At 43.5% G+C, this 25869-nt stretch overlaps 3 protein-coding genes across 5 annotated transcripts in view; 1 reads left to right on the forward strand and 2 right to left on the reverse strand.

Moving 5' to 3' along the window:
* Positions 1-9328: 9328 nt before the first annotated feature.
* Positions 9329-10270, reverse strand: LOC121681258 (leukotriene B4 receptor 1-like). The gene has a single exon (XM_042060893.1). The coding sequence runs from the start codon at positions 10214-10216 to the stop codon at positions 9338-9340; it is 879 nt and encodes a 292-aa protein (XP_041916827.1). The 5' UTR covers positions 10217-10270; the 3' UTR covers positions 9329-9337.
* Positions 10271-19508: 9238 nt separating this feature from the next.
* On the reverse strand, positions 19509-21659 carry LOC121682500. The gene has a single exon (XM_042062655.1). It carries the CDS (start codon positions 21657-21659, stop codon positions 20004-20006), a length of 1656 nt encoding a protein of 551 aa, XP_041918589.1. The 3' UTR covers positions 19509-20003.
* A 661-nt stretch (positions 21660-22320) lies between these two features.
* LOC121681256 (type-2 angiotensin II receptor-like) overlaps positions 22321-25869 on the forward strand; it is a 12552-nt gene continuing 9003 nt past the window's right edge. For 2 of the 3 annotated variants that reach the window (XM_042060892.1, XM_042060891.1), the window contains exon 1: positions 22321-22583. In XM_042060892.1, coding sequence (XP_041916826.1) covers positions 22581-22583 — 3 coding nt within the window. In that variant the 5' untranslated portion in view covers positions 22321-22580. The remainder of the gene's footprint in view (positions 22584-25869) is intronic. The other variant, XM_042060890.1, reaches the window with a different exon arrangement.

Genomic DNA, 25869 nt, shown 5'->3' on the forward strand with positions numbered 1-25869 from the left:
GCAACATGTAGCCATCTGTGTTGCTAAACTTTTTATTTGTATTTTAAATTAACCGTTTAAGGGGGGGAAATCATTAAATTCCAATTCCAAATCATAATGCTCACAAAGAATGCAGTAAAAACCTTTCTACAGGCTAAGGCAGGTTCTGAGAATCCCAAATGTTTAGCTCTCTCCTTTTATTTACTTCTGTAGAGGGAACCGTGATTTCTTGTTGATCGCAGGTATCCCATGGGCAGACTGGCGGCCGGCCCCCACCCTTGATGAAGTTGTGCCTCCGGTTCTGACAAGAACTGGTTTTCGTTGGTTTCTTGCAGCCATGGACACTGCCTCTTTTTTGTTATTGTTGCATCTTGACCCTCCATCACGGTGCGTCTGGCTTTCTGGAAATTACCGTATGTGAACTTCTTCTCAGAAGTGAGAAGTGTGGTTAACACTATAGCCACTATTTTTTTTATAATCCCAAGCACTATCTTTTTCATAACTTCCATAGTCAAACACTATTCATTTAAATTATTACACAGCTGTCCAAAATGTGGTAGAATGCTCCATTCACTTGAATGGGCCTTCCCATCATTCGGAGGTCTGATAATTTTGTATAACAGACTGTTGCTTTGTATAATAGACCACTGTAAAGGAAAATGGGTTTTGTGCCTCTGATGTATGCAGCGCGTAAACCGTTTCCTGCCAATATGAAAGAACAGAAAAAAAACGTGTCCTGTCTAATTATTCTCTTAACCTCCACTGCCAGGTAACAGTGATGTCAGTCAAGTTGTGTGGCAAACTATTTGTTTTCTCAAAATATATAATAAAACCTGAATAATTAGCTGTGTTTTCCCCTTGGGGGTACATTGTCATCCCAGTTGGGTTGACAATTGAGCAATTGAATAAAGAATGGCTGAGATATAAGCTCATTTACTTTACCTAAAAGCCAAATTACGGCAATGTCCGTGCACATTCCGTTCTCACAAAGTACCGAGTCCCTGTACCAAGTTTGGCCTTAGTACATCAAAGCTGAGATATGAGCTCACTTCCTCTATTTCAGGGCCCCCTACTGTATAGAGGCCAAATGATGCCAATGTCTTAGTGTGTCATCACAATCAGGTACCAAGTCCCTATTCACTTTATTCTGCGCGCAAACATGGGGGGCGCTAGCTTTGCCCACATTGTCTCCGAACTTCCGATTGAGCAGTACATCCATTGCGATACATTGAGATAACAGAGCTCTATTGAGATGACTGGCATCATATGTTATGGGTCATCCTAAAGTTAGGAACGTTTATTTAGGATTTTGGTGACTTAAGACATTTCTGTTATACACCTTTCCAATCTGAAGTTTGGAAAACACTGACTTTGGAGCGGCTGTTCTGTAATGACTTTCTAAACTAGTTACCATAGTTACCACTGTTGCTTTGTATCAGACATGTGGACTCGAGTCACATGACTTGGACTCGAGTCAGACTCGAGTCATGATTTTAATGACTTCAGACTTGACTTGATAAAATTCGGCATGACTTGCGACTCGACTTGGACTTGAATACTATTCACTCGAGACTTGACTCGGACTTTGCCTCTTTGACTTGTGACGACTTGACATGTCTCGAGTCAAAAACTACATTTCCTGATCGTGGACCAGTCACCCCAGAGATGCTTTCCCTCCGCGACTAAAAAAAAAAAAATAGCGGAGACAAGCGGCTAGTCCAGAGCACAGTTCAGTGCTGCCGCTACCCCCACATGCGTTACGCACTGTGTGTAGGGCACCAAGAGACAGAGAAACGACCAACATTTAGCTAATAACTAGTAGCTTTACTGCAAACTGATTTGCACTCTTGTTAGAGAACGTTTACAATGTCAAAATGCACCAACAGCATGTTACATAAAGATGATACTTTTCGAGTCCTCTCCATTAAGATCCAACTTAAACTTATGCTAGGCTACTGCATTTAATTGAGAACACATCTAAGCACGCACGAGAGGGAGAGAAAACGAGTAGGTTCCAGCTGGCTTGTCATTGTTGATGATGATTGATATTTTCTTTTAAATATAAGAAACGTATAAAAGGAAATCATGAAGGCAACAAATACGAGATTAGGGGAAATTGCGGATTTATCCGGTTCTCACTACTGTTATAAACTATGAGATCCAGGTCACTATGACATAGGCTGCACTCACTGTGATTTGGAAAGTGGACAAGAATATGAAGAGTTGTCTTTGTTTAATGGAAATGGTGAGTCTTGAAGTAGGCCTATTCAATAATTTGTTTACATGAAGCACATTGATATGCCGATTGAAACGCATTCCACTCAGCTAGCTAGGTGGCTACTGGCTACCAGGCTCATAATTCACATTTAATTGCAAACAGAAAATGTCAAGCAAGCATCATGTCATACATGCATCTATTTCCAAAGGAATGAAAGCTGTTTGTGCCAACTTAATATAATGCTTATCATTGTTAATATTGTGCTATTCATGTGGCACAAACAATGTTTGAGTTTGTGGACTAGCCATAGGAATGGAGCTGGTAAAAAAGATCATTATTGAGAATGTGTGGACAGTGGCACACAATGGGCTTAAAGTGACAGTGCACCATTTACAAATGAGATAAACAGCATCACATGTGTAGTATTTCTTAAGAAATGAATACTTTAAAACAAAATTACTGTGTCATTATTATCTTTTAAATAATATAAAAGTGTTGACCTTGGCTTCCTTTATGAGTCGCCACTGGCAGACAGCCTAATAAATTGTTTGCAGGCAAATCTGTGGCCTAGCGCAGTGAAATGCCATCAGTCAAATTATTACTCATCCTTACAATGGGCTCCGAAATTTGGAAAAACAATATTTTTATTTGTCATGTAGCTATCCGTTTTGTACAGATTACTCAGGTATGCACATGTGTATATTGTATGCGCATGCATATATCGTAAAAGATTTCAAGACAGAAACATCGAACATATTTTAATCTGTATTTATAAAAAAAAATTCTGTGGATTAGATGGAAGTGTTAAAATTATGATCGATAGTCTAATAATGCCATTATTAAGTGAAGAGTACCTGATGACTTGTTCAGGACTTGAAAAAGATTGGGACTTGGACTTGGACTCGACTTGGCTTTGATGAGACTTGGACTTGGACTCGACTTGCCCTTCTCTGTATTTACTTGGGACTTGACTTGGACTTGAGTGCTAAGACTTGGGACTTACTTGTGACTTGCCAAACAGTGACTTGGTCCCACCTCTGCTTTGTATAATAGACCACTGTAAAGGAAAATGGGTTTTGTGCCTCTGATGTATGCAGCGCGTAAACCGCTTCCTGCCAATATGAAAGAACAGAAAAAAAAACGCGTCCTGTCTAATTATTCTCTTAACCTCCACTGCCAGGTAACAGTGATGTCAGTCAAGTTGTGTGGCAAACTATTTGTTTTCTCAGTGGAAGCCACGAAACAGTAACAAAATATATAATAAAACCTAATAATTAGCTGTGTTTTCCCCTTGGGGGTACACTGTCATCCCAGTTGGGTTGACTTGGTCCCCCTGCCCACGCCAGTAGGGTCGGGTTGGTTCCAGTCAGCATCTTTCTCCTGGTCCCATCTGACAGGCCCGGGGCCTCTGTTCCCTTTCCCCCTCCCCTTCCTTTTGGGTTTTGCGTGTGCAGGTGTCGGGGGCGAGGGTTTCCATTTTTAGGTTACAGGCTTCGGCCTTCTAACACATAGGCCTATCTAATTCTAAGTAGGTCACAGGAAGAAAGATGAGAGATCATTCTGCCATTCTGCTATTTTTGCTAGCTAAGTATCAAGTACACCTAAATCAACTGCTAGGTCTCCTGTTTATCTCTGTATAGAGAAATGTGACTAGAAACTATAGGTAGCATGAGTAATAGCATGATTTTCGATGAAGCTGCTTTAGCATATAGACACCCAAACAAGCCAAACAACAGATCAAGTTTGTATCAGTATGCTCAGTTGGCCACGGCAATAACACCCCCTGGAATTAATGGATCATTGTTAATGACTCAACTCCTACACAGCATTGGCTAATGAAAGTAGCCACGTGCCAAAATCCATAATGCCCAACCATGTGCAGTGGAGGAGCCAACCAGGCAGGAATAAAAGGGACATAAAATATTTTGCTACTTGGTCTTCTTTTGGAAGACAGAAAGGATTGGTCATAAGAGAACAGTACTGTAATGACTTTCTAAACTAGTTACCATAGTTACCAAACAGATAAGGATTTGCGAGTTTCTCCACACGATACAGCGGCCGCTGCCACATCGTCTACCCACTCCGTAGGGCTGAATAGCCTTGGGTAGCGAAGTACAAAATTGCAGTCTGACCTCCTAATGGCATTTGTTGTTTTCCTCCCAAGTTAGCCTCTCTATCTTCTTCTGCCATACTATCCCAATGAAGCTAACTAGACGTAGCTAGCCGACCGGAAGTTTAATTTTCTAGTGTGTTCTCACAATCAGGTGCCAAGTCCCTATACCAAGTTTGGACTTCATACATCAAAGCCCTGCTGAGATATGAGCTCACTTCCTGTTTGGCGATTTCACGGTCAAATTTTATTGGCTGTATTGAATGAACTCTTTCAAATATCAAAATGCCTGCTATAACTTTCTTTTGTGAGGCTTGGTCTGAAGATCATCTATACCAAGTTTCATGAAAATTGGACCAAATTAGTGCCCTGCAAAAATTAGTTTAGTTTTGTAAAACCTATACGGATAAAGGGAAAGTTAGTCATGAAACTGTGTAATGTTGCCAGAAAACGCAGACAATATCATATTTACAGATGACACACAACAGTCTACAGCTCTTACTTTCTGAAATGTTTTAAAGCTATTTACAATATCTATGCTAAAATACCACACATAATGAAGCTTGTCAGAGACCAATGGGTAAGCTGATTTCAGGGCAATGGCTATGTAGTATCTTTACAAGATTAATCACATGAACAGGTAACCAGAAAATCACAAAAGTCACCACAATGGCAGTCACCAGTTTGTTCAGTCTCTGGTTGCTGAAGTCTATGGAGGCAGTAGTAAGTATGGAAGCATATGGGTAGCTTTATTCAAATGAGAATGCAATCTGCAATATGCAATTCAAAAAGACATTACATTATGCAATTGCCAATTCATTATGCAATTTAATATTACAATTTGCAATAATTTCCAACAAATTGTATTTTAATCTGCAAAGTGACAATGAAATCCTAAAATCAATTCCAATAATTTTGGTTAAAAAATAGAATAAACATGGATTGAATTGCATTCCATTTTGCCATGGTACTTCAGTCTCAGAATTCAAATGGCAATTCATTTTGCATTTCAATTTTCAATATTCAGTTTTCATATCCAAGGATATGTATGAACTTGCAAGTCTTGGACTCATCAAAGCATAACCCAGTACATACTGTATATCAACATGGACATGACAGACAACACGTTACATAATAAATAGAAACATTGACAGCACGAGTTACACAACAGAGAAGCCCGTTGGCAAGAATGTGAATTGCCCATGGAGCTCCAATTACACTTACAGAATAGATGGGTAAAAAAGGATGGCAGTTAAAAATTAAATGAATAGCATGTGGTGCAGCCCAGGTTTATGTCTATTTATGTTGTTTGTTAAGGATACTAATAGAAATGTGACAGCCGTTTGAACACTGGACATATAAAAAACACTCTTGTCCAATAAGGCAGCACTCTTCCACCCCTATCCCACTACAGGCTACCTATAAGCAATATCAAAATATACCCCTTGTTCTTAAGGTGTCTGATTTGAAAGGCTTTGGAAACGTTGTCGAGATGAACAAAAATATAAAAATGGATTAACACAACTATTGAGAAATGTGAAACTTTTGACAACAATGTGGCCTGAATCCCAAAAGCTCATGATTTTGTTTGATGCAGATGGATTAGTGTATGTCAAGGCAATTGCTACTATCTGCACAAGGTTTATCACATGAACAGGGATCCACAATATCACAAAAGTCAGCACAATGGTAGTTACCAGTTTGGTCAGTCTGCAGTTGCTGAAGAAGGCTGTCTGGTTGACCTTCTTATGGAGGCAGTAGTAAGATCTCACTATGATGGAGAACGGAAGAACAAACCCCAGCAGAATCTCACATATAACAATGACTAGATTCTTCTGATCTGAACTGGATCGTGTGCAGTACTTTTGTCCTTCTGCTACGTCTGCATTTGAAGAACCTGGGCTGGAGAGCATAAATGCAAGTGCCCACAGACAAAAGAGCAGAACCTTCTCTCCTTTCCTGCCCAGCTTGGCCCACTGGTTTCGGTGCAGAACCAACAGGTACCTCTGAACGCTCATCAGAGTTACAGTCAAGACACTAGAGTAGATACTGCTGAGGACGAGGAAGAACAGGAGCTTGCAGAAAGTAGGGCCTAATGTCCATTCAAAGTTCATATTGTAGATAAACCCCAGCAAAGTGGTTAAACATAGGATGTCAGAAACAGCCAGATTCAACATCAGATGCAGGGTGAAGTTGTCCTTCTTGAAGTGGCGAAGGATGAACACTACAACAAAAATGTTTCCGGGGATGCCCAGCAGACAACAGAAACTTAACAATCCAGTGCTGACCTGCTTTGCTACATCTGTGCTGGTGATGTTTGAGCTGGAGTGGTTGTCCATGTTTCCCTCAGGATGCCTTGAGCCAAAAATGTGAAGCAAGGATGAGCACAAGAGAACTGGAGAATTATGTCATGCCCTTTACCGCAACTTACCTCCGTGAGGCAGTGAACATGTCAACCGCATGACAAACAGGAAGGATATGAAGGGCAAATGATGTTGCTCAAAGATCACAGTCTCAACTAAATGTACCACAAAGTGGTACATAATATGACCACTTAGTACATGGCAACACAATCTGAGGAGAATGAATCACGCTTCTCAACTTCTCTCCATCCCCTACTCCTGCAATTCCTTGCAAACCGCAAATGTTAACATGCTCTCCCCTGAGCTGTGCAATGATCGTTGAATTCTCAGATTCTTGCTGATTAGATTAGATTCAACTTTATTATAATTGTGCAAAGTACAAGTACAAAGACAACAAAATGCAGTTTGCGTCTAACCAGAAATACAAAAAAGCAGCAAAGCAGAAATACATGTTTACATTTTGTACAAAAATGTGTAATAAGGCCAAAATCATGCTCATATTCACAAGGTCAGTCTTGTGCATCTAGACATGCAGTGCACTGTTTCAGTAAGTTTGTAATAACAGACAGCAGATAATTTGGTGACACTAAGATGCAAATCTGCACCCACATTGCACAAGTATGCTTCTGTCATTGTGCAGCATCGGTCATATTACGCATCACTGTGCTGTACGGGGAGTACATTATAAATGTCACTAAATCTTATATCTTGAAAATTTGATAATGCACTCAAATGTTTCCTTACTTTTTAAAATCACTCAATAGTGTTACCAATTCTTGTAGGATTTTGCTTATTTTCAAATGCCAATGCACCTTTGAATTTCAATCTGGTTGAATTTCAATCTGTTTTACATTGCTGCTCAGGTCTCAGGCATTGTAGAGGGCTCTGAGTCAGTGTCTATGACTCAGTTTCAATGAAAGTGGGCTGTTCCAGTTGGCCTATAGCTTCCTTTTAAGTAGAATAACCCACTCCAAGTTAATTAAAAAAGCTAGGTAACAGTGCCAAACTGGGTTAATAAAGTCTCCAGCCTTGTAAATTCACATTATGTAAAATCCATAATGTCAGATCCACAACGCACCATGAAAGGTTTTAAAAGTAAGAAAGGGGCACAATTTGGTCATCACACTTTACATTGATATAAATCAGCTTTGCACAGACACTATGGACATTGTTGCATCAACACTGTATGTGTAGCATAAACTTTTCCTATAAAACGTTATGGATGTGACATGGCCATGGAACTTGCTGACTTAAAAACAAAAGCCTTACAAATGTAAGGAGTTGTGCTCTTAAAGGCAAGCTGAGCATAGACATTGCTCTACCATTCCCTTGTCAATCTGGAATTTGTCAAATGACACAATTTGTTTGATTCCATTTATCCACTTTTTAAATATGTATAATATTACCATGTGAAAAATGTTGTTTCTGTATGGTTGCACACCATATTTATGATGTAAAAAGAGTGTAATTCTCCATCAAATTCAATCAGATCAGTTACAAACAATAAAATATAGACCTAAATGAAGATTTTAACAACAGTTCTATTTGCGTGCACAACTTTGTTTTTCCATGGTAAGCATGACCTTTGCATGGCACAGGATCTCTGGCTGGGCGGCTGTTTGAGTTGCTGTGCGTCCTGGCTGAGTTGCTGTGCGTCCTGCCGGGATCGGTGAGGAGGAGCCATGTCAACCATTCCACACTGAACAGGGAAGGACGTTTATTTGCTCTTTCTATCCATTTTCTGCCTTGTAGTTACGGTGGTGTTCGCTGTCCGACTCTCGGGTGGCTGCGCCAGCGACGTGTGATCGGATCATCTGGAGACGGGAGGGGTCAGAAGATATCCATAACAAACTCAACGATCACATGGGATCGTGCCAAAGGGACGGCGAACAGCCTTCTAATCTTTGCATGGGTGAAGGGAGTCAAACTGCAGCCTTATTGTGTCCTGACTAGTTGTGGTTGTCCTCCACTTCCAGCTGGAGCTCTGCCGTGTACTTTCACATCTGGGACTGAGGTGACGTCATCAAGCCCTGTTTGCACTGCCGTGGCCCGACTGTAGGCACCGGGCCACCGCTGATGAACTCTATTTCCCAGAGGCCCGGTGAGACTGACCTTTAAAGGACAATTCCGGCGCAAAATGAACCTAGTGGTTAATAACACATGTGTACCGAGTTCGTCCGTTCTCTGGGATATGTTTTCAAATCAAACGTGACCAGTTTTACCACAAACCGCTAATTAGCTTACAACACTAGTCTTTGGGACACATGTAAAGTAAAAAGAAATGGCTTTTTCTATACCGCTAACAAGGCTCAAAATAGCACCACACTTCCACGGTAGCATAGGGGCCCTACATGTAAACCGAAGCATTGAAAACTTTGTAAGTGTACAGACAGAAAAAAAAATAGTGGAAATAGCAGAGGCCAATAGGTTAGCTGAGGTTATGGCAATGGCTAGTATCTTTAAAGTTTATTCATATGAACAGGCAACCAGAGGATCACAAGACACCACAATGGTAATAACCAGTTTGGTCAGTGTGTGGTTGTTGAAGACGACCTCTTAAGATAACAAATCAGTGGAAATATTTGAGCAGACCTGTATCTGTAATGTCCTTTATGTGGTCCTCCAGAGTCCTGTGTGATGGTCCCTATTCTCCCCTCTTGCAAAATGTCAAAAAAGTGTGCTGAATGTGCAGGCATAAAGAAGCGGGTTCACACAGCTATTGAGAAATGTAAAGCTATATACAATATTTTTACTTAATTCTGAGAAACTATTAAGTTTTGCAGAGACAGACGGATTAGCTGATTTCAGGGCAATAGCTAGTATCTTTACAAGATTGATCATATGACCGGGTAACCAGAGGATCACAAAAGTCACCACAATGGTGGTCACCACTTTGGTCAGTCTGTCGTTGCTGAAGAACGCTGTCTGGTTGACTTTCTTATGGAGGCAGTAGTAAGAGCTCGCTATGATGGAGAACGGAAGAACAAACCCCAGAAGTATCTCGCACAAGAGAATGGCGAGAGTCTCCTGATCTAGCCCCGATATTCCCAAGCAGTAGTGGCTCTGTCCTTCCTCTACTATCTGTGTTTTGACAGCTGCAGGGCTGGAGAGAATACATGCAAATATCCACAGACAGAACAGCAGAACTTTTTCTCCTTTATTGCCCAGCTTGGTCCACTGGTTCCTATGAAGAACCACCAGGTACCTTTGGACACTCATCACAGTTACGGTCAACACACCAGAGGACATACTGGTGTACACGAGGAAGTAAAGAAACTTGCAGAGAGCTTGGCTGAAGATCCAATCAGCGTTCAAGTAGTAAATCCATACAGGTAAGGAGATCAAAGATAAGATGTCAGAGACAGCCAGATTCAGCATCAGATGCAGGGTGAAGTTGTCCTTCTTAAAGTTGCGAAGGATGACCACCACGACTACAATGTTCCCAGGAATACCTATCAGAAAACAGAGGCTCAGCAATGCAGTGCTGACCTGGGTCTCTACTGAAGTGCTGGTGATGTTTGAGTTTGAGTCGTTTAGAACCTGCATGTTTCCTCAGTGTGAGGTGTGCATCTAATGAGAAGTACTAATGAGTAGTGCTGTAGTTACGTCTGTGACCATCAAGTGAGAGCAAACTTGCCACATAAGGATTTCGTTAGATTGAGACTTCCTGCAGCTGCAAGACCTACATAGGTAAGAGTTTCGTGATTCTAAAAAAGTGATATTATCTTTTCTTGGAAACATATCTTCTGCATCTTACAGCAGAAAATTGAGAAACAAAATGTGTCACAAATTTGAAAATGGGAACAAGAAATTAGCTATGAGCTATGGTACCAACCAACCCCTCTGGCTCAAGCACTAAGTGTGCACCTGAAAAGTCTTGAAACTGAAAAGTGAACTGTACTGTACTGTACTGTGTTTTGGGCAGTATATTCTAGATGCTAACAAATCACATGATCAGTATGGACATGTAGTGACAGATTAATATGACGGATTAAGGCAGATATGTGATCATGCTCTCAAACCTCAAGACAACATATTCAGTCTAACACATACCTGACACAGCGACTTGCTCCACTCAAGAACACGCCGTGGCTGGATAAAAACAGTGCATGCACGCACAAATCTTTCCACTCTTGAATCAGTTTTTAAAAGTTAAAGTGTTTGTGCAGGATTAAGAGCAGTAGAATATGGCTATGTATAAGTGTAATTACAGTATGTGCATTTGTAAATAAATAGAACACTATGGGTGGGATATGGGGGCTTAGTTGGTTGGTTGTCACCAGGATAAAGAGCTAGAATTCAGTGGGGTGACAGCCGCAGGAAAGAAGCTTCCTCTAAACCTGCTGGTTTGGGTGTGGAAAGACCTGTAATGCCTCCCAGAGGGGAGTGGGGTGAACAGTCTCAGGTTGGAGCAGTTGCCATACCAGAAAGAAGAGACGCTGGTGAGCCTTCTTGATCAGGGTAGAGGTGTTGAGGGTCCAAGAGAGATGTGGACACCCAGAAACATGAAGCAGGTGACACGACTCGTTGATGAGAATGGGGGTGTGCGTGCTAGCTTTAGACTTCTTGAAGTCCACAATAAGCTCTTTGGTCTTCTTGGTGTTGAGAGCCAGGTTGTTGTCAGTGCACCATGATGTTAGGTGCTGGACCTCCTCCCTGTAGGCCGTCTCATCGTTGTTGCTGATGAGCCCAATCACTGTAGTGTCATCTGTAAACTTGACAATGGTGAGCCATGTACAGGTGTGCAGTCGTAGGAGAGGGCTCAGCATACATCCCTGTGGTACGCCGGTGTTCAGGGTGATGGTTGAGGAGGTGTGGTTATCTAACCTAACAGACTGAGGTCTGTTGGTTAGGAAGGCCAGAATCCAGTTATAGAGGGAGATATTGATTCACTGAGTTTGGCGATCAGTTTGGAGGGGATGATAGTGTTGAATGCTGAGCTGAAGTCAATAAACAACATTCTCACATAGGTGTTGCTATTGTCAAGGTGGTAAAATTGTGATAAAATAACGCATCTACAACCACTAACCTGAAGTGAGGTAACAAAAGGCAAACAGGTCCAATTCAATGAATGGTGTAATGGATCCTTGACACGTGTAATGGATCCTTGAGGAGATTATAAACAACGAAAATGCATGTGACGGGCCACAGCCCTATAATTATGAGCCACAATACAATGCAGTTGCAATATAAAACAATATTGACTTAATGTACATAATCAGCTGTGGAAGTTCTGTGGGGATATCTATAATTTTTTAACCCATTCAACTGTAAGATATTCCTCCATAGACATACAATGGACATAAATCAGCTGACAAAACACAAAAAGCTACCCCAAATGCAATGCTATCACATATAGGAATCTGAAGCATGCTTCTCAACCTCTCTCCATCCCCTACTCCTGGAATTCCATGTAAACCACAAGTGTCACATAATCTCCCCTGGGTTGCACAATGATAATAAATCAAATTATTGCTCCTACTCTCTAGAAGGTTACAAACTTGTGTGCACTACCCCATCAAAACAAGCATGCAAAGACAAAGTATACTTAGGTAACACCAAAATGCCTGTCTGTATTCATATTACACCATTATGGTTTGTCTAGATTTTTACATGTGCCAGCATTTTTGTATGTGTGGGTGTGTGTGTATGCTGCATATACCGTACGTACAGTACAACCAGAAAGTTTTCAGACCCTTTCAAGTTTCCACATTTTGTTATGTTTCAGATTCATCTTAAAATGCATTCAATTATTTTTTTCATCAATCTACACACAATGCTCCAACACTCTACAAGAAAGCAGGTGTTCGGAGAGTTTCGTAAATTTATAAAAAAATAAAAGACTGAAATAAGTATAGTATAAATACTCTTTTGATCCCGTGAGGGAAATTGGTCTCTGCATTTTTCCAAATTCATGAATTAATGAAACACACTCAGCACACAGTGAACACACAGTGAGGTGAAGCACACACTAATCCCGACGCAGTGAGCTGCCTGCTACAACGGCGCTCGGGTGCAGTGAGGGGTTAGGTGCCTTGCTCAAGGGCACTTCAGCCGTTACCCGTTTCTACTGGTCGGAGTATGGAACCGGCAACCCTCCGGTCACAAGTCCGAAGCGCTAACCAGTAGGCCCCGGCAGCCCTCATTTACATAAGTATTCAGACCCTTTGTTATGATGGTTGAAACTGAGCTCTGGTGCATCCTACTTCTATCAATGGTCCGGTTTCCAGTTGCACTGTACCTATGTGTATGTGTGCGCCTATGTGCATGTCTGAGTGTGTGTGTGTGTGTGTATTTGTGTGTCTGTGTCAACTGCTTTAGCAAGTTGCAACACTGCAACACCCAAATGCCTTTCTGTATCCACATCACACAAGTACACTTTTGCCATTATGCAACGGTCATATTACACATCTCTGTGCTGTACGTCTATTTTTACACTGTGTGTCAGTGTGTGTGGGTATATGTGTACGAGCAGGGATGGGCAAACATACATCAAAATGTATTTTAAAATAAAATAAAATAAAATAAAATTAATACAAAATAAAATTAAATAAAATATTTTAAGTGTAGCAAAATAAACTATGAAGTACAGTAGCCATGCAAAGTGTCAAAAATAAATTACTTTGAAAATACTAAAAATACTCTTTAAAGGGAGCATGAAGTCACTTTGCAAACCTCCCATATCTGTCTATTTAATCTTCATCAGCACACTGACTCTGTTGATTAAGTGGACAGTATTTGAGAGCAACAGCTTTTCTCTGCCTACGAGTCATGCCATAAACCTGAAAACCTGCAATAAATCAACAGATCAATGCTGACCTGCCTGTTACATTTCATAGCCTATATTGCATCAGAGATTATCTCAAAAAGTCAAAACTGAACTTGTCAAGTGGTACAAAGTGGAGACAAGTCTCTGACATTGTCAATGTCTGCCCTGATTGCTTGATATTGCATTGTGTAACGCTGTTGATCAGGAAGGATCATGAGCCTTTTAGTTGATTTGTTACTCCGTAAAGTGTTACCTGTGTGGAGGTAACAAGGTAAGAAACACAATTTAAAAACGTTGTTTCTCACTTCTCTTACCGGGATGGTAGTCCCAATGTTGGTTTTCCGCCTGGGGACGATAGGGGGAGCGGGGAAAGTCCCCATTTTCACCGGAACAGGCCATTTAACCATCCTAACCATAACCATCCAAATGATTCCTAAACGGGTTTATTAAGTTGAAATAGTTGCCAAGTCCCCCTTTAAAAATAGCTTAGGGTGCTATTGTTTTAGTTTGAATATTGTTTAGATCAGTTTCCCAAACTTTTTTTCTGGGGACCCACTTTTTAAAAATGACAGACCATCGCGACCCATTCACTTCAGAGCAAACAATTATCCACCAATATTGTTTTATTGTTTCAGGCCACAGGTTCTCAAACTTTTCTATGGAAAGTTAGAAATGACTACCGAAAAGATACGACTGTCACGGTATGTTGTGACAGGCTATGTTGTAAGAATGGAACATAAATCACTTTGAAAATACTAAAAATACTCTTTAAAGGGAGCATGAAGTCACTATGCAAACCTCCCATATCTGCCTATTTAATCTTCATCAGCACACTGACTCTGTTGATAAAGGGCCTGTCCACACGGAGACGCTTTTTAGGTTAAACGCAGAGGTTTTGCTTCGTCTTGGCCGAGCGTCCAAACGAAGCCTGTAAACGCACTGCCCGAAACCGCACTTTTCTGAAACCTGGTCCTAGAGTGGAGAAATCTGAAACCGTAGCCCGTTTGAGTTCGTTTAGACAGCGAAACCACACATCCTGCTTGCGTATCGATGATGTCATCGCCACACATCAGCTGCCCTGGACTTGCACTTATAGTATTGCCTAACAATACTAGTTTTCATACATGACATTACCTACTATTACACTCCGTTAAGATAAACATCACAACTGATGCTGCGCAGCGCCGATAGCTTATGACTTGGTGGACTGAACACTGTTTTTCCCGGTGTTTTTTTATGCATTCTAGCTACTGTCAGTGACGCGAGAGAACTTAAGTTATTAGGAAAGTGTGGTGTAAGTTTAGGCTACATTAATTTGTGCGTAGTGCCAGTGTCATTCATTTATTTTACATGTCTTACAACATAGGCCTATATACATGCATTCACAGTTGAGTGAAATCAGATATAAGCATACAAAGACGCTTAGAACTCACGTTAAGCAGATGGTAGCACACTGAATGCGAATGCACGATTTGATGCAGGCAAAAGTATTGACTGTTACTAACGAAGGTTTTATAGCAATATTATAAATGTGGCGACAGAATAGCCTAGAACTTGGGTAAGCCTTGCGTTTAGTAGCCTAATTGCGGTGATAGCCAAAACTAATGTGAATCACGGACTATCCTACAACCAAAGAAAGTAAAGGTGATTAGTAGGCCTACCTGCGTTAGCCAAATAAAGGACGGGACTGCGCCCTTCACAAACCGTAAAATAAAGTTTATTAGTTTTACAGTTGGCTACAGTTGACAGTTCACCATCAGTCCACACAAACAATTCTGGTTTCCTTGCACTAGCCATTTCGCCGTAGCCTATTCTGTCTGTTTTTAAAGCGCAAGTTTTGCAAGTTTTGGTGAATTTCTGTAAAGACACAGTGCCACCTATAGGCCTGGGGTATGAAGTAACGTGTTGAGATGGATCCGTTTGGACGCAAATATTCTTGATACGGTTCCAGGGAAAACGGAGGAAAAAAAGATCGTTTTGGTACGTGTGGACTAGGCCTAAGTGGACAGTATTTGAGAGCAACAGCTTTTCTCTGCTTACGAGTCATGCCATAAACCTGAAAACCTGCAATAAATCAACAGTTGTGTTGCATTTTGAGCATCATTAGCATGGAAAGTTAGAAATAACTACCGAAAAGATACGACTGTCACGGTATGTTGTGACAGGCTATGTTGTAAGAATGGAACAAGAGGCTTTTGCGCAATAGCCAAAAGATAATGTGCCTTTATTGTAGGCTAGCCTAGTATAGTAGAGTTCACAAGGTGGAAAACGAGAGGAAATAATAGCGCTTAAAATGTCCATTTAAATTGTAGCCTAATATAATGTGCTGTAGTGGGTTTTAAATCCGAAATATTAAGGAATGTGAGGAGGTTACTATTAACTTTAAAGAGTGCATCTACAATTGAAAATATCTACAGCCTATGACGCAAATTGAATAGCCATGTCCGGTATACGGATGTCTGCTTTAGTTGACTAGATTTTAATCAGTCAAGCTGAAGAGATGGTGTCCGTTAATGTTTGCGCAAAAAGGCTCTGTGAGATTGGAGCTTGCCCACCCCTCTCTCATATCAGGATGACCGCAAGAAAAACGACTAGGCAACTCAAGACTAAAGTGAAGCGGGTGCGAGTTTTATTTACAGTGCAGTAGCAGTGATTAACAAAAGAGAAAACAAAAACTGAGAATAAACGGAAAACAAAACCGGCCTCAATCAGGCAACACAAATATAACTACAACAAAAGACTGTTTAGAGAACGATCATGATCACACTTTTTCTTGCACTTACTTTACTTCACAGCTTCACAGCAAGCGTGCTTTCCCCTTGCTCTCCCCCCCCAAATGAAAACCCCTGCCCTTTTGAAGGGCTCACAATCTACCCGAGAGCAGTGATTGGACAGACAATAAACCAATCCGAAAATGGCATTACAAAAACCTTTAAAAACACACATTTGGAAGTACATACAAATCACAATATCCCCAGAAAATAGTTTTTAAAAAGTAGAAAACATAAATCCCCTATTTACTTATTTTAGTATACTGTATGCATGAAATAAAGCTACAAAACAATTACTCACATATCACCATGACAACCAAAGTTTGCGCCACTGAACCGGACAGTGGTTAAGAACATTGGTTCTGCAAGGGCTCCGGTTTCCCCACGGACCATTCTGATGGAACACCCATTGGCAGCGGTGAGTGAGAAATGTTTGTTTGTAGTGCAGTGAACTATTGTGTTGCGAGTGGAATATGGGACAAGACAACTGGTACCTGCGTTGCTCGCAACGATGGTAAGTACATGTTTTAACTGAGAAATGTGTGTGTTTGTGACGTGTGCATTTTCGCGATAGCCGCGCTAAAAGGAAAAAGTTTGAATACGGTGTGTAGGAGATGCTAACAGGTGTCTGGGTCTATGTGTGTGTGCGGGAGTGTGCTGGCGTGTCAATGGGAGTGTCTGTGCGTGTCGGGAGGTGTGTGTGAGTGTAGAAAGGATGTGTCGCTGGCGTTTTGGTGAAAAATGTCACTACCACACATTGTCATTTTTCACATTTCCTCCCCCTTCTGTTGGCTCGCCATGGTGGTGGCGAGACAGGAAGTCCGCAACAGGGTTCTGTGACCCCGCCCTGTACCTCACAGTAAACCTAAAAGGTTGCAACGACAAAAACCACCGAGTGATTCGAGCATTCGAGTCTTTCATTCGGCCCAGCCATTGTAGGGCCCTGTGATCAGTCTCCAAAAGAAAGTCTCTACCCAGCAGGTAGTATTTAAAGGTCTCTAGTGCCCACTTTACAGCCAGGCACTCAAGCTCCACCACAGAGTACCTGGTCTCGCGAGGGAAGAGCTTGCGGCTTATATAAGCCACCGGCTTCTGCTGCTCCGCCTCCCCCTGAAGAAGGACTGCCCCCAGCCCAACCCCAGAGGCATCAGTCTGAACTGTGAATGTCTGTTCAAAATCTGGGCTCTGTAGAACAGGCTCAGCAACCAGAGCCCCTTTCAGGTCCTGGAAAGCCCGCTCGTGCACCTCTCCCCACTCGACCTTGGCTGACCCCGACTTGCGAGTCAGGTCTGTGAGGGGTGCAGCACGGGAAGCGAAGTTGGGTATGAATCTCCGGTACCAACCGGCGAGACCCAAGAAAGATCGGACGTCCTTCTTTGTCTTTGGCCGAGGACAGTCTCGGACCGCCCCAACTTTGTCTTTCTGGGGCCTAATGACCCCCTTGCCGATGATGTGGCCCAGGTATCGCACCTCCTGCTGGGCCAGAGAGCACTTTTTCGGCTGAATGGTCAGCCCAGCCTCACTGATCCGACGGAACACCTTGCCCAGGTGTTCAAGGTGCTCACTCCAGGTGGCGCTCCAGACCACCACGTCATCCAGATAGGCCGCTGCGTAACCGCCCGTGCCCTCCAGGACACGGTCCATCAGCCTCTGGAAGGTTGCTGGCGCCCCCTGCAAGCCAAAGGGCATGGTGGTGAACTGGTACAGCCCCTGCGGAGTACGAAAGGCTGTGTACTGCTTTGCCTCCTCTGCCAGGGGCACCTGCCAATACCCCCTGCAGAGGTCCAGCGTGGTGATGTAGGACGCCCTCCCAAGCCCCTCGATCAGGTCCTCCAGCCTGGGCATTGGGTAGGCGTCAAAGGTGGACTGTGCGTTCAACTGCCTGAAGTCAATGCAGAAGCGAATGCTCCCGTGCTTCTTCGGGACCAGCACAACTGGACTGCTCCAGCTGCTGCTGGACCTCTCGATCACGCCCAGCTGCTTCATCACCTCCAGCTCCTCCTGCAGAGCGGGAAGCAGCCGCTCTGGGATGCGGTACATGCGTTGCCGCACCGGCGTAGTGTCCTTCAGCAGCAGGTCGTGTTCCACCAGCTGCGTCCGTCCCGGCTGCTCAGAAAACAGGCCAGGAGGAATGATGGCCTTCAATTCCTGCGCCTGCTGAGCCGTCAAGTGGGAAATCTCAGGGTCAGTTGGTGAAACTGCTGACGGGAAGAACTGCTCTGGTGGCTCTACATCACCCTGCACATCCTGCACCATCAGCTGCTGGCTGGGCACTTCTTCCCGGTCCCGCCACTCCTTGAGCAGGTTTACGTGGAACGCCTGCTTGGTCTTTCGACGCCCCGGCATCTCCAGCTCATACGTCACAGGCCCCAGCTGACGTGTCACCCGGTACGGTCCTTGCCACCGGGCCAGCAGCTTGTTCTCGGTGGTCGGCAGCAACAGCAGGACCTGCTGCCCAGGCGCGAAGCTCCTCTGCCTCGCCCTCTGGTCATACCACCGAGCCTGGGTCTGCTGGGCCTTTGTCATGTTGTCCTCCACGATGGTCGCCATCTCCTCCATCTTCTGTCGCATCTTCAAGACATACGAGAGCACACTGTCCTGCTCCTGGGGTTTCGGGGTCACCCAGGTGTCGCGCAGAAGATCCAGTGGGCCCCGGACCTGGCGCCCATACAGGAGCTCGAACGGGGAGAAACCAGTGGATGCCTGTGGTACCTCCCTGTAGGCAAACAGGAGGTATGGCAACCACTGGTCCCAGTCTTTGCCATTGTCCGCCACAAACTTCTTGAGCATGGCCTTCAGGGTCTGGTTATACCGCTCCACCAGCCCATCAGTCTGGGGATGGTAGGGAGTGGTCCTTATCCCCTTAATTCCCAGTAAACTATAAACTTGCCTCAATGTTTTTGACAGAAATGCGGTACCTTGGTCAGTGAGGATTTCGTGTGGTATGCCTACCCTAGAGATCAGTTGGAGAAGTGCACGTGCAACTGAACCTGCTGTGATTTTGCGTAGTGGGAATGCTTCGGGGTAGCGTGTTGCATAGTCACACATTACAAGGATAAATCTGTGACCTGAGCGTGTTCTCTCAAGGGGTCCCACTATATCCATCCCTAACCTCTGAAAGGGAACACCAATGATGGGTAGTGGATGCAAAGGGGAAGGTTTAGCTTTGTGTTTACTGGTCAGTTGACAGATGGAACATGAACGACAGTAACGTAGGACCTCAGTGTACATGCCTGGCCAGTGAAAACGCTGCGCTATCTTCTCCAGTGTCTTAACAGTGCCCAGGTGTCCTGCCCATGGTATGTCATGCCCCAAACACAGCACCTTATCTCTGAGACATTTTGGGACAACAATCTGCTCAACAGCGGCATCTTTTGGTTGGTGGTACAGCAAGTCATCTTTGACAAAATAAAACTCCCCATTAAGATCAGCAGACTCTCCTGTCTTAACACCATCAATCTCAGTAACCTTAGAGAAAGCATTTTTCAACGACTCATCACTTTTCTGTAAGTCCCTTAAATTACTCGGTGGCTTCCACACATCTTTCAAATCACCATCCGGCTTTGGTAGTTGGCTTACAGATTTCTCTGTTGTCCCCTGCATTTTAGCTAGCCTGCGCTGTCTGCGCGTCTTAGGCGTTTTATATACTGCAGGGAGGTCAATATCCAGGTCAATGTCAGTCTGACTGTATGGCAACATATCACAGACAGCCTTTGTTGCTTCATCATCTGCTGACTGCTTAGCCTGCGCTCTGGTCACCACCATGCTGACTGGCTGCACTGACTGCACAAGCTCAGGCAAAATCACAACATCCTGCCCCAACACTACAGGATAGCGTAGCCCACTCACAATGCCTGCTCTCAACAAAAAAAGCTTGCCCCTGAACTTCCAGTCTAATGTCAGCAACTGGGTACACATGTTCATCTCCATTAACACAACACACTCTCAGCTGCCCTTTCCCCAAATCCTCTGATGTGTCTATGAGGTGTGGCTGGACTAGAGTGTGTGTGCTACCAGTGTCCAGGAGTGCATGTGTAGACATGTCATTCACAGTTACAGGGACTGTTTGTACTCTGGACAATGCATCGTCAGCTCCCTCTTCAGGTCTTAACACACTACAAAAGCCGGACCCATGGCCTTTCCTTACTGGGCAATCTCGGGCAATGTGACCGGGTTTACTGCAGTGGTGACATAACACATGTGGTCTTGGTGGTGTAGCTGTAGGGGCTGGGTGTCTAGGTGGCGGGGTGTAGGGACGTGTAGGTGGCCTTGGTGGTGTGGTGTAGGGTGAAGTGTAGGTGTGCTGTGGTGCTCTGACCTGTCCTAACCCCCTAGGACCAACTCCCCCACCAGGAACACCAGACTTACCGCCCGCGGCTGGCCGGTTGAAGTTCTGGTTGCGGAACGTCTTTGGTCCAGGTCGAGCTGCCAGGAACGCCTCCACCAGTTCTGCCGCCTTCTGGCCTGTGGCTGGGTTGTGCTCTTTGACCCAGACCCGGATGTCAGGGGCTAGGGTGCGCAGATACTGCTCCAGAATGAAGAGCTCTCCTATCTGCTCCACCGTCTTCTCTGCTGGTCTCACCCACTTCCTGTAAAGGTCCCTCAGGCGGTCATACAGCTCCCGTGGGGTCTCTCCTGCTCTCCAGTCTGGATCCCGGAACCTTTGTCGGTAAGTCTCTCCATTAATTTCATATTTCGCCAGGATAGCCGTCTTCACTTGGTCATACCCCATGGCGTTTTGCATGTCCATTGCCACGTACGCTGCTCGGGCTCTACCTGTAAGATACGGCACCAGGTAAACGGCCCAATCAGCTCTTGGCCATCTGTAGGCCGTGGCGAGTCTCTCAAATGTCATCAGGTATTGTTCGACGTCATCCCCCTCTTCGAGCTTCGGCACTGTGGCCCTTGTCCAAGAAACTGGAGTCATCACGGCCGGGGGTGGCACTGCTTGCCGTGCTGGAGGCCATCTAGGAGCTGCTACAGGAGACACTGGGGCTGCTGGTGCTGGTACTGGCACTGGAACTGGCCCTTCAGGTGCTGGCGCTGGTTCTGCTGCTGCGGCTGCTGCTGCTGCTGCTGCTTGGAAGCCTGGGGGTGGCACTACCAAGTTGCGCGATGGTCCATCCTGCAGTGGATCTCTGGCGCCGTCATCACCTGGTTGCCTTCGCCACTCTGCTGGACTCCGCCGTTCCCTCTCCAGCTCATCGTGGACATTGTTCAGCTGGATCTGCACACTGCGCCATCGCCTTTCTTGCTTGAGGGCCTCCTGCTGCTGGTCTTGAATGGACTGCTGAAGGAGATTGAAGAGCACGCCCATGTCCAGCGTCTGTGGAACTGCCGTTGCTCCACCCTTGGCACCTTCTGTCTGCTCACCAGCATCTGGATGCTCCTCTTCCTCCTCAGCTGTGTGTCCCTCCGTGGCATCTCGGGGTAGACGCCGATATGCCATGCTTGGCAGTCTGCCTGTCGTCTTCTTCAACGTCTTCTTTCGAGGCGCCACTGTCGCCACTTCTGACACCACCTGTGAGATTGGAGCTTGCCCACCCCTCTCTCATATCAGGATGACCGCAAGAAAAACGACTAGGCAACTCAAGACTAAAGTGAAGCGGGTGCGAGTTTTATTTACAGTGCAGTAGCAGTGATTAACAAAAGAGAAAACAAAAACTGAGAATAAACGGAAAACAAAACCGGCCTCAATCAGGCAACACAAATATAACTACAACAAAAGACTGTTTAGAGAACGATCACGATCACACTTTTTCTTGCACTGACTTCACAGCAGCACAGCACAGCACAGCACAGCACAGCACAGCACAGCACAGCACAGCACAGCACAGCACAGCACAGCACAGCACAGCACAGCACAGCACAGCACAGCACAGCACAGCACAGCAAGCGTGCTTTCCCCTTGCTCTCCCCCCCAAATGAAAACCCCTGCCCTTTTGAAGGGCTCACAATCTACCCGAGAGCAGTGATTGGACAGACAATAAACCAATCCGAAAATGGCATTACAAAAACCTTTAAAAACACACATTTGGAAGTACATACAAATCACAATATCCCCAGAAAATAGTTTTTAAAAAGTAGAAAACATAAATCCCCTATTTACTTATTTTAGTATACTGTATGCATGAAATAAAGCTACAAAACAATTACTCACATATCACCATGACAACCAAAGTTTGCGCCACTGAACCGGACAGTGGTTAAGAACATTGGTTCCGCAAGGGCTCCGGTTTCCCCACGGACCATTCTGATGGAACACCCATTGGCAGCGGTGAGTGAGAAATGTTTGTTTGTAGTGCAGTGAACTATTGTGTTGCGAGTGGAATATGGGACGAGACAATTGGTACCTGCGTTGCTCGCAACGATGGTAAGTACATGTTTTAACTGAGAAATGTGTGTGTTTGTGACGTGTGCATTTTCGCGATAGCCGCGCTAAAAGGAAAAAGTTTGAATACGGTGTGTAGGAACCGCCGTCATGCTATCCGGCAAAAGATTCTTTGGACGCCGCTATTTATGGATTTCCGGCTCCCATTGACTTACATTGAACACATGTAAACAAAACGTCAATTATGTGCTCAAACTAACGCCGCTGACTTATGAAAACCACCATTCCACTTTGATACGAAACTACATAATTGTACAACATTTATACAACAAAAATCACAGAATTTGGATCAAGTAATGTGGAGAAATCTTATGCAAAGTGTCAACCCCTAACAATGTGCCCATTGCCCAAATTTATGGTCGACTAATGTCGAATGTCAGAGTAATGACATTGAAAAAGGTACCTTAATGATACACTTTAATTTATAAAGGTACGAAGTATAAAAAGAAGAACACAATTTATCAGATGGATTACCCAAATAATTTGTAACAAAGTACAAGATTTATTCGAGGGCACATCTATTCCCAGAACTATAATGGGTGTTAAATATTCCACAACCACTAGATGGCAGCATGACACAGCACATAAAGTACACCTACGTGTCGCTGCGACCTGAAGGATGGCGTGGTTGAATATCCACTTCTCCTGCACTTCGGGTCTAATAGCGGGTGAATTGTATGACCACCAGATGACGCCATTTGACTGCACCTCGGGCCTAATAGCTGCTGTAACTTCGTTTAAGTATTAAGCCTCGAGGAGCCGACGGTTACACTTGTTTTATGGGCGTTGTTAGCCACGCTGCGCAAGCCGGGTAGGCTACAGAAGAAGCCATTAGGCTACAGTCGCGTGTGTTTGTGGTGATTTATTCCATGTATTAACAAAATAATAATGTAACATTAAAAAAATAGCCTACATAGAAAAAAAAGAAAAAAAAACTAAATAATTACACCAAAAAAGTAAAGAAGCTTTATCATTGATATATAAGCTTACTGAAAATCAAATATAGGCCTAGCCTACAATTGTGTTGCACAGACAATATGTCCTACAGATAATCACAACAGTAAGAACATAGGCTAACCTAAGTCATGACGACACGAGGGGTTAAGTCTCATGTTGGCCTATGACTACGTAGTCTAGGCTACCAAGCACGTCTGTGTCTGCGACAGTGAAATAGCTCCAATATTAATTGTGTCGCCAATAAATATATGCTAACATGAATCTCATCAGTCACCTATAGATAAGGGTTAGGCTATAACATATGTAGGCTATAATGTAAAAATAGGGTCATATCATATAATGTTGACTTATTAAGATGGGGGAGAGAGCTGGACATATTACACTGAACTAACTGTTCATTGTTGAAAATCAATCAAAAGTTTGTAGTTGATCCGGATGTCATTGGTCGCAAGGACTGTTAATGGGTGTATCCACAATTGGGACCTTGTTACAAGTTGGTCTTTCAGCTGCTAATGCAATCAGTGGCCGTCAGAAAACATGTTAGACAACTGAGGAATGAGATGCCACACATAAAATGTACAGTCAAACAGAACCCACAAACATCAATGGGAATCAACCAAACACTGCAGGGAACCATGTTATTGTCAATCAGCACTCTGCCACGCTAAATCAGACCCTGCTTATGTTTGTGCAGAGCAGAACAGATATTTGTAGATATGGTGCAGGACCTGTTAAGAGAGATTGGCAGCTCAGTCTCCCTCATATTAGTCCCTACGGTGAACGATGTAATAGCATAGTGCTGCTGCTTCTGATGTGCAAGGCAAGACAGGGTATATATTCATAATGTGACAGGCAGCATGTATTTATCATTATGTTACAACCTCTGCACAACTACTATTGATGTTAGAAGAACAAAACAATACATCTTCAAATGTTCATTGCTTATTACATGTGTTATAAAAACAAAATCCTTGTCTGCTTTCTGTGTTTTTGCATGCACCTGTCTACAGGGGTGTAAAGACATATTTGTGCATGCACTTAGGCTGTTCTGAGTCATTGTTTGTATGTTATAGTATTTGTTGATTTCCATTTATTGCCCATTGATATTGCATTCACATTATTGTTTATTATTGCTATTCTCCTTATTAATGTAGTGTCACCAACATTTAAAATAATATCAACTGACATTGTTATTCATAGCCATATTTATTCTGCTCTTATAAGGTAATACAGTGCACATATTTATATTTCATTTATACTACTCTAAACCACCTTCTGAAAATCAACTGTATAGTACTGCACCATATTTCTTGACCTGTCTCACCACCTGCCTATACTGTAGGCTACTTACACCACCTTACTTACAACACTTTGAAGAGCCAAAAACAAAGCTCAGCACACCTGTTCTGTGCATCAGCAAAGTTGGAGGGTTAATTTATGAACCATCACATCTAGCTGAAACATCACTTCTAGTAGGCTACATGTGACGTGTAGGCTAGAATAGAAGTCTTTATTGTCCACTACTGGGGAAATTCATCGGCAACACTTTATTTTAATGTGTCGCTGTTACAGTGTACCTACATGTACCTAATTAGGTACAGTGGTACAACCTGTGTAATAACATGTACTATCAGGTACTGTACTATCATTGTACTTGCATTATGTATTTGTGGGTACCTACATAGGCTATAGTTGTTACATTGTAATACTGAGTGCTTTTACCAAACTTTGCCAATTTGCCTACATTTTCATCAGCTGACCTGAGACCTGCTGGATGGGGTAAATCTGGTCATGATAGATTTGATATACAAACCATTCTTAGCTCCAGTCAAGGCCTCATTGTCTTCAGTGTACATGTAACAGCTGTGCTGCTACAACCTTGTTACTCTTTGATACAGTGGAATAAACCTATTAAGTGTACCAGTTAATTACTTACATGCACATATGACATGTATGTTGTGTCTTCGATGTCTTGGAACAGGTCTACTAATTCACATGTACTGTGTGGTGTAACAGCAGACACGTTTCAACACATCAATTACAGGATGCATGACATCATTGACAGGATGTATATAATATGTACATGTATATGTACAAGTACTTAACTGGTACACTTTATTTGAATGGGTTCATTCCACTGTATCAAAAGAGTAATAAATAACACAGTTGATACATGTACTACAGTATGTAGGGTAATGGCAGACATGTTCCAAGACACCAATGACACAATTACATATTACATTACATGTTGTAAGTGGGCAATTCCACGGAAAATTGACTTTTTGTCACATCCATAACGCCAGTGAAATGC

The sequence above is a fragment of the Alosa sapidissima genome, chromosome 14 (assembly GCF_018492685.1).
Source record: "Alosa sapidissima isolate fAloSap1 chromosome 14, fAloSap1.pri, whole genome shotgun sequence".
NCBI classification, from domain to species: Eukaryota; Metazoa; Chordata; class Actinopteri; order Clupeiformes; family Clupeidae; genus Alosa; species Alosa sapidissima.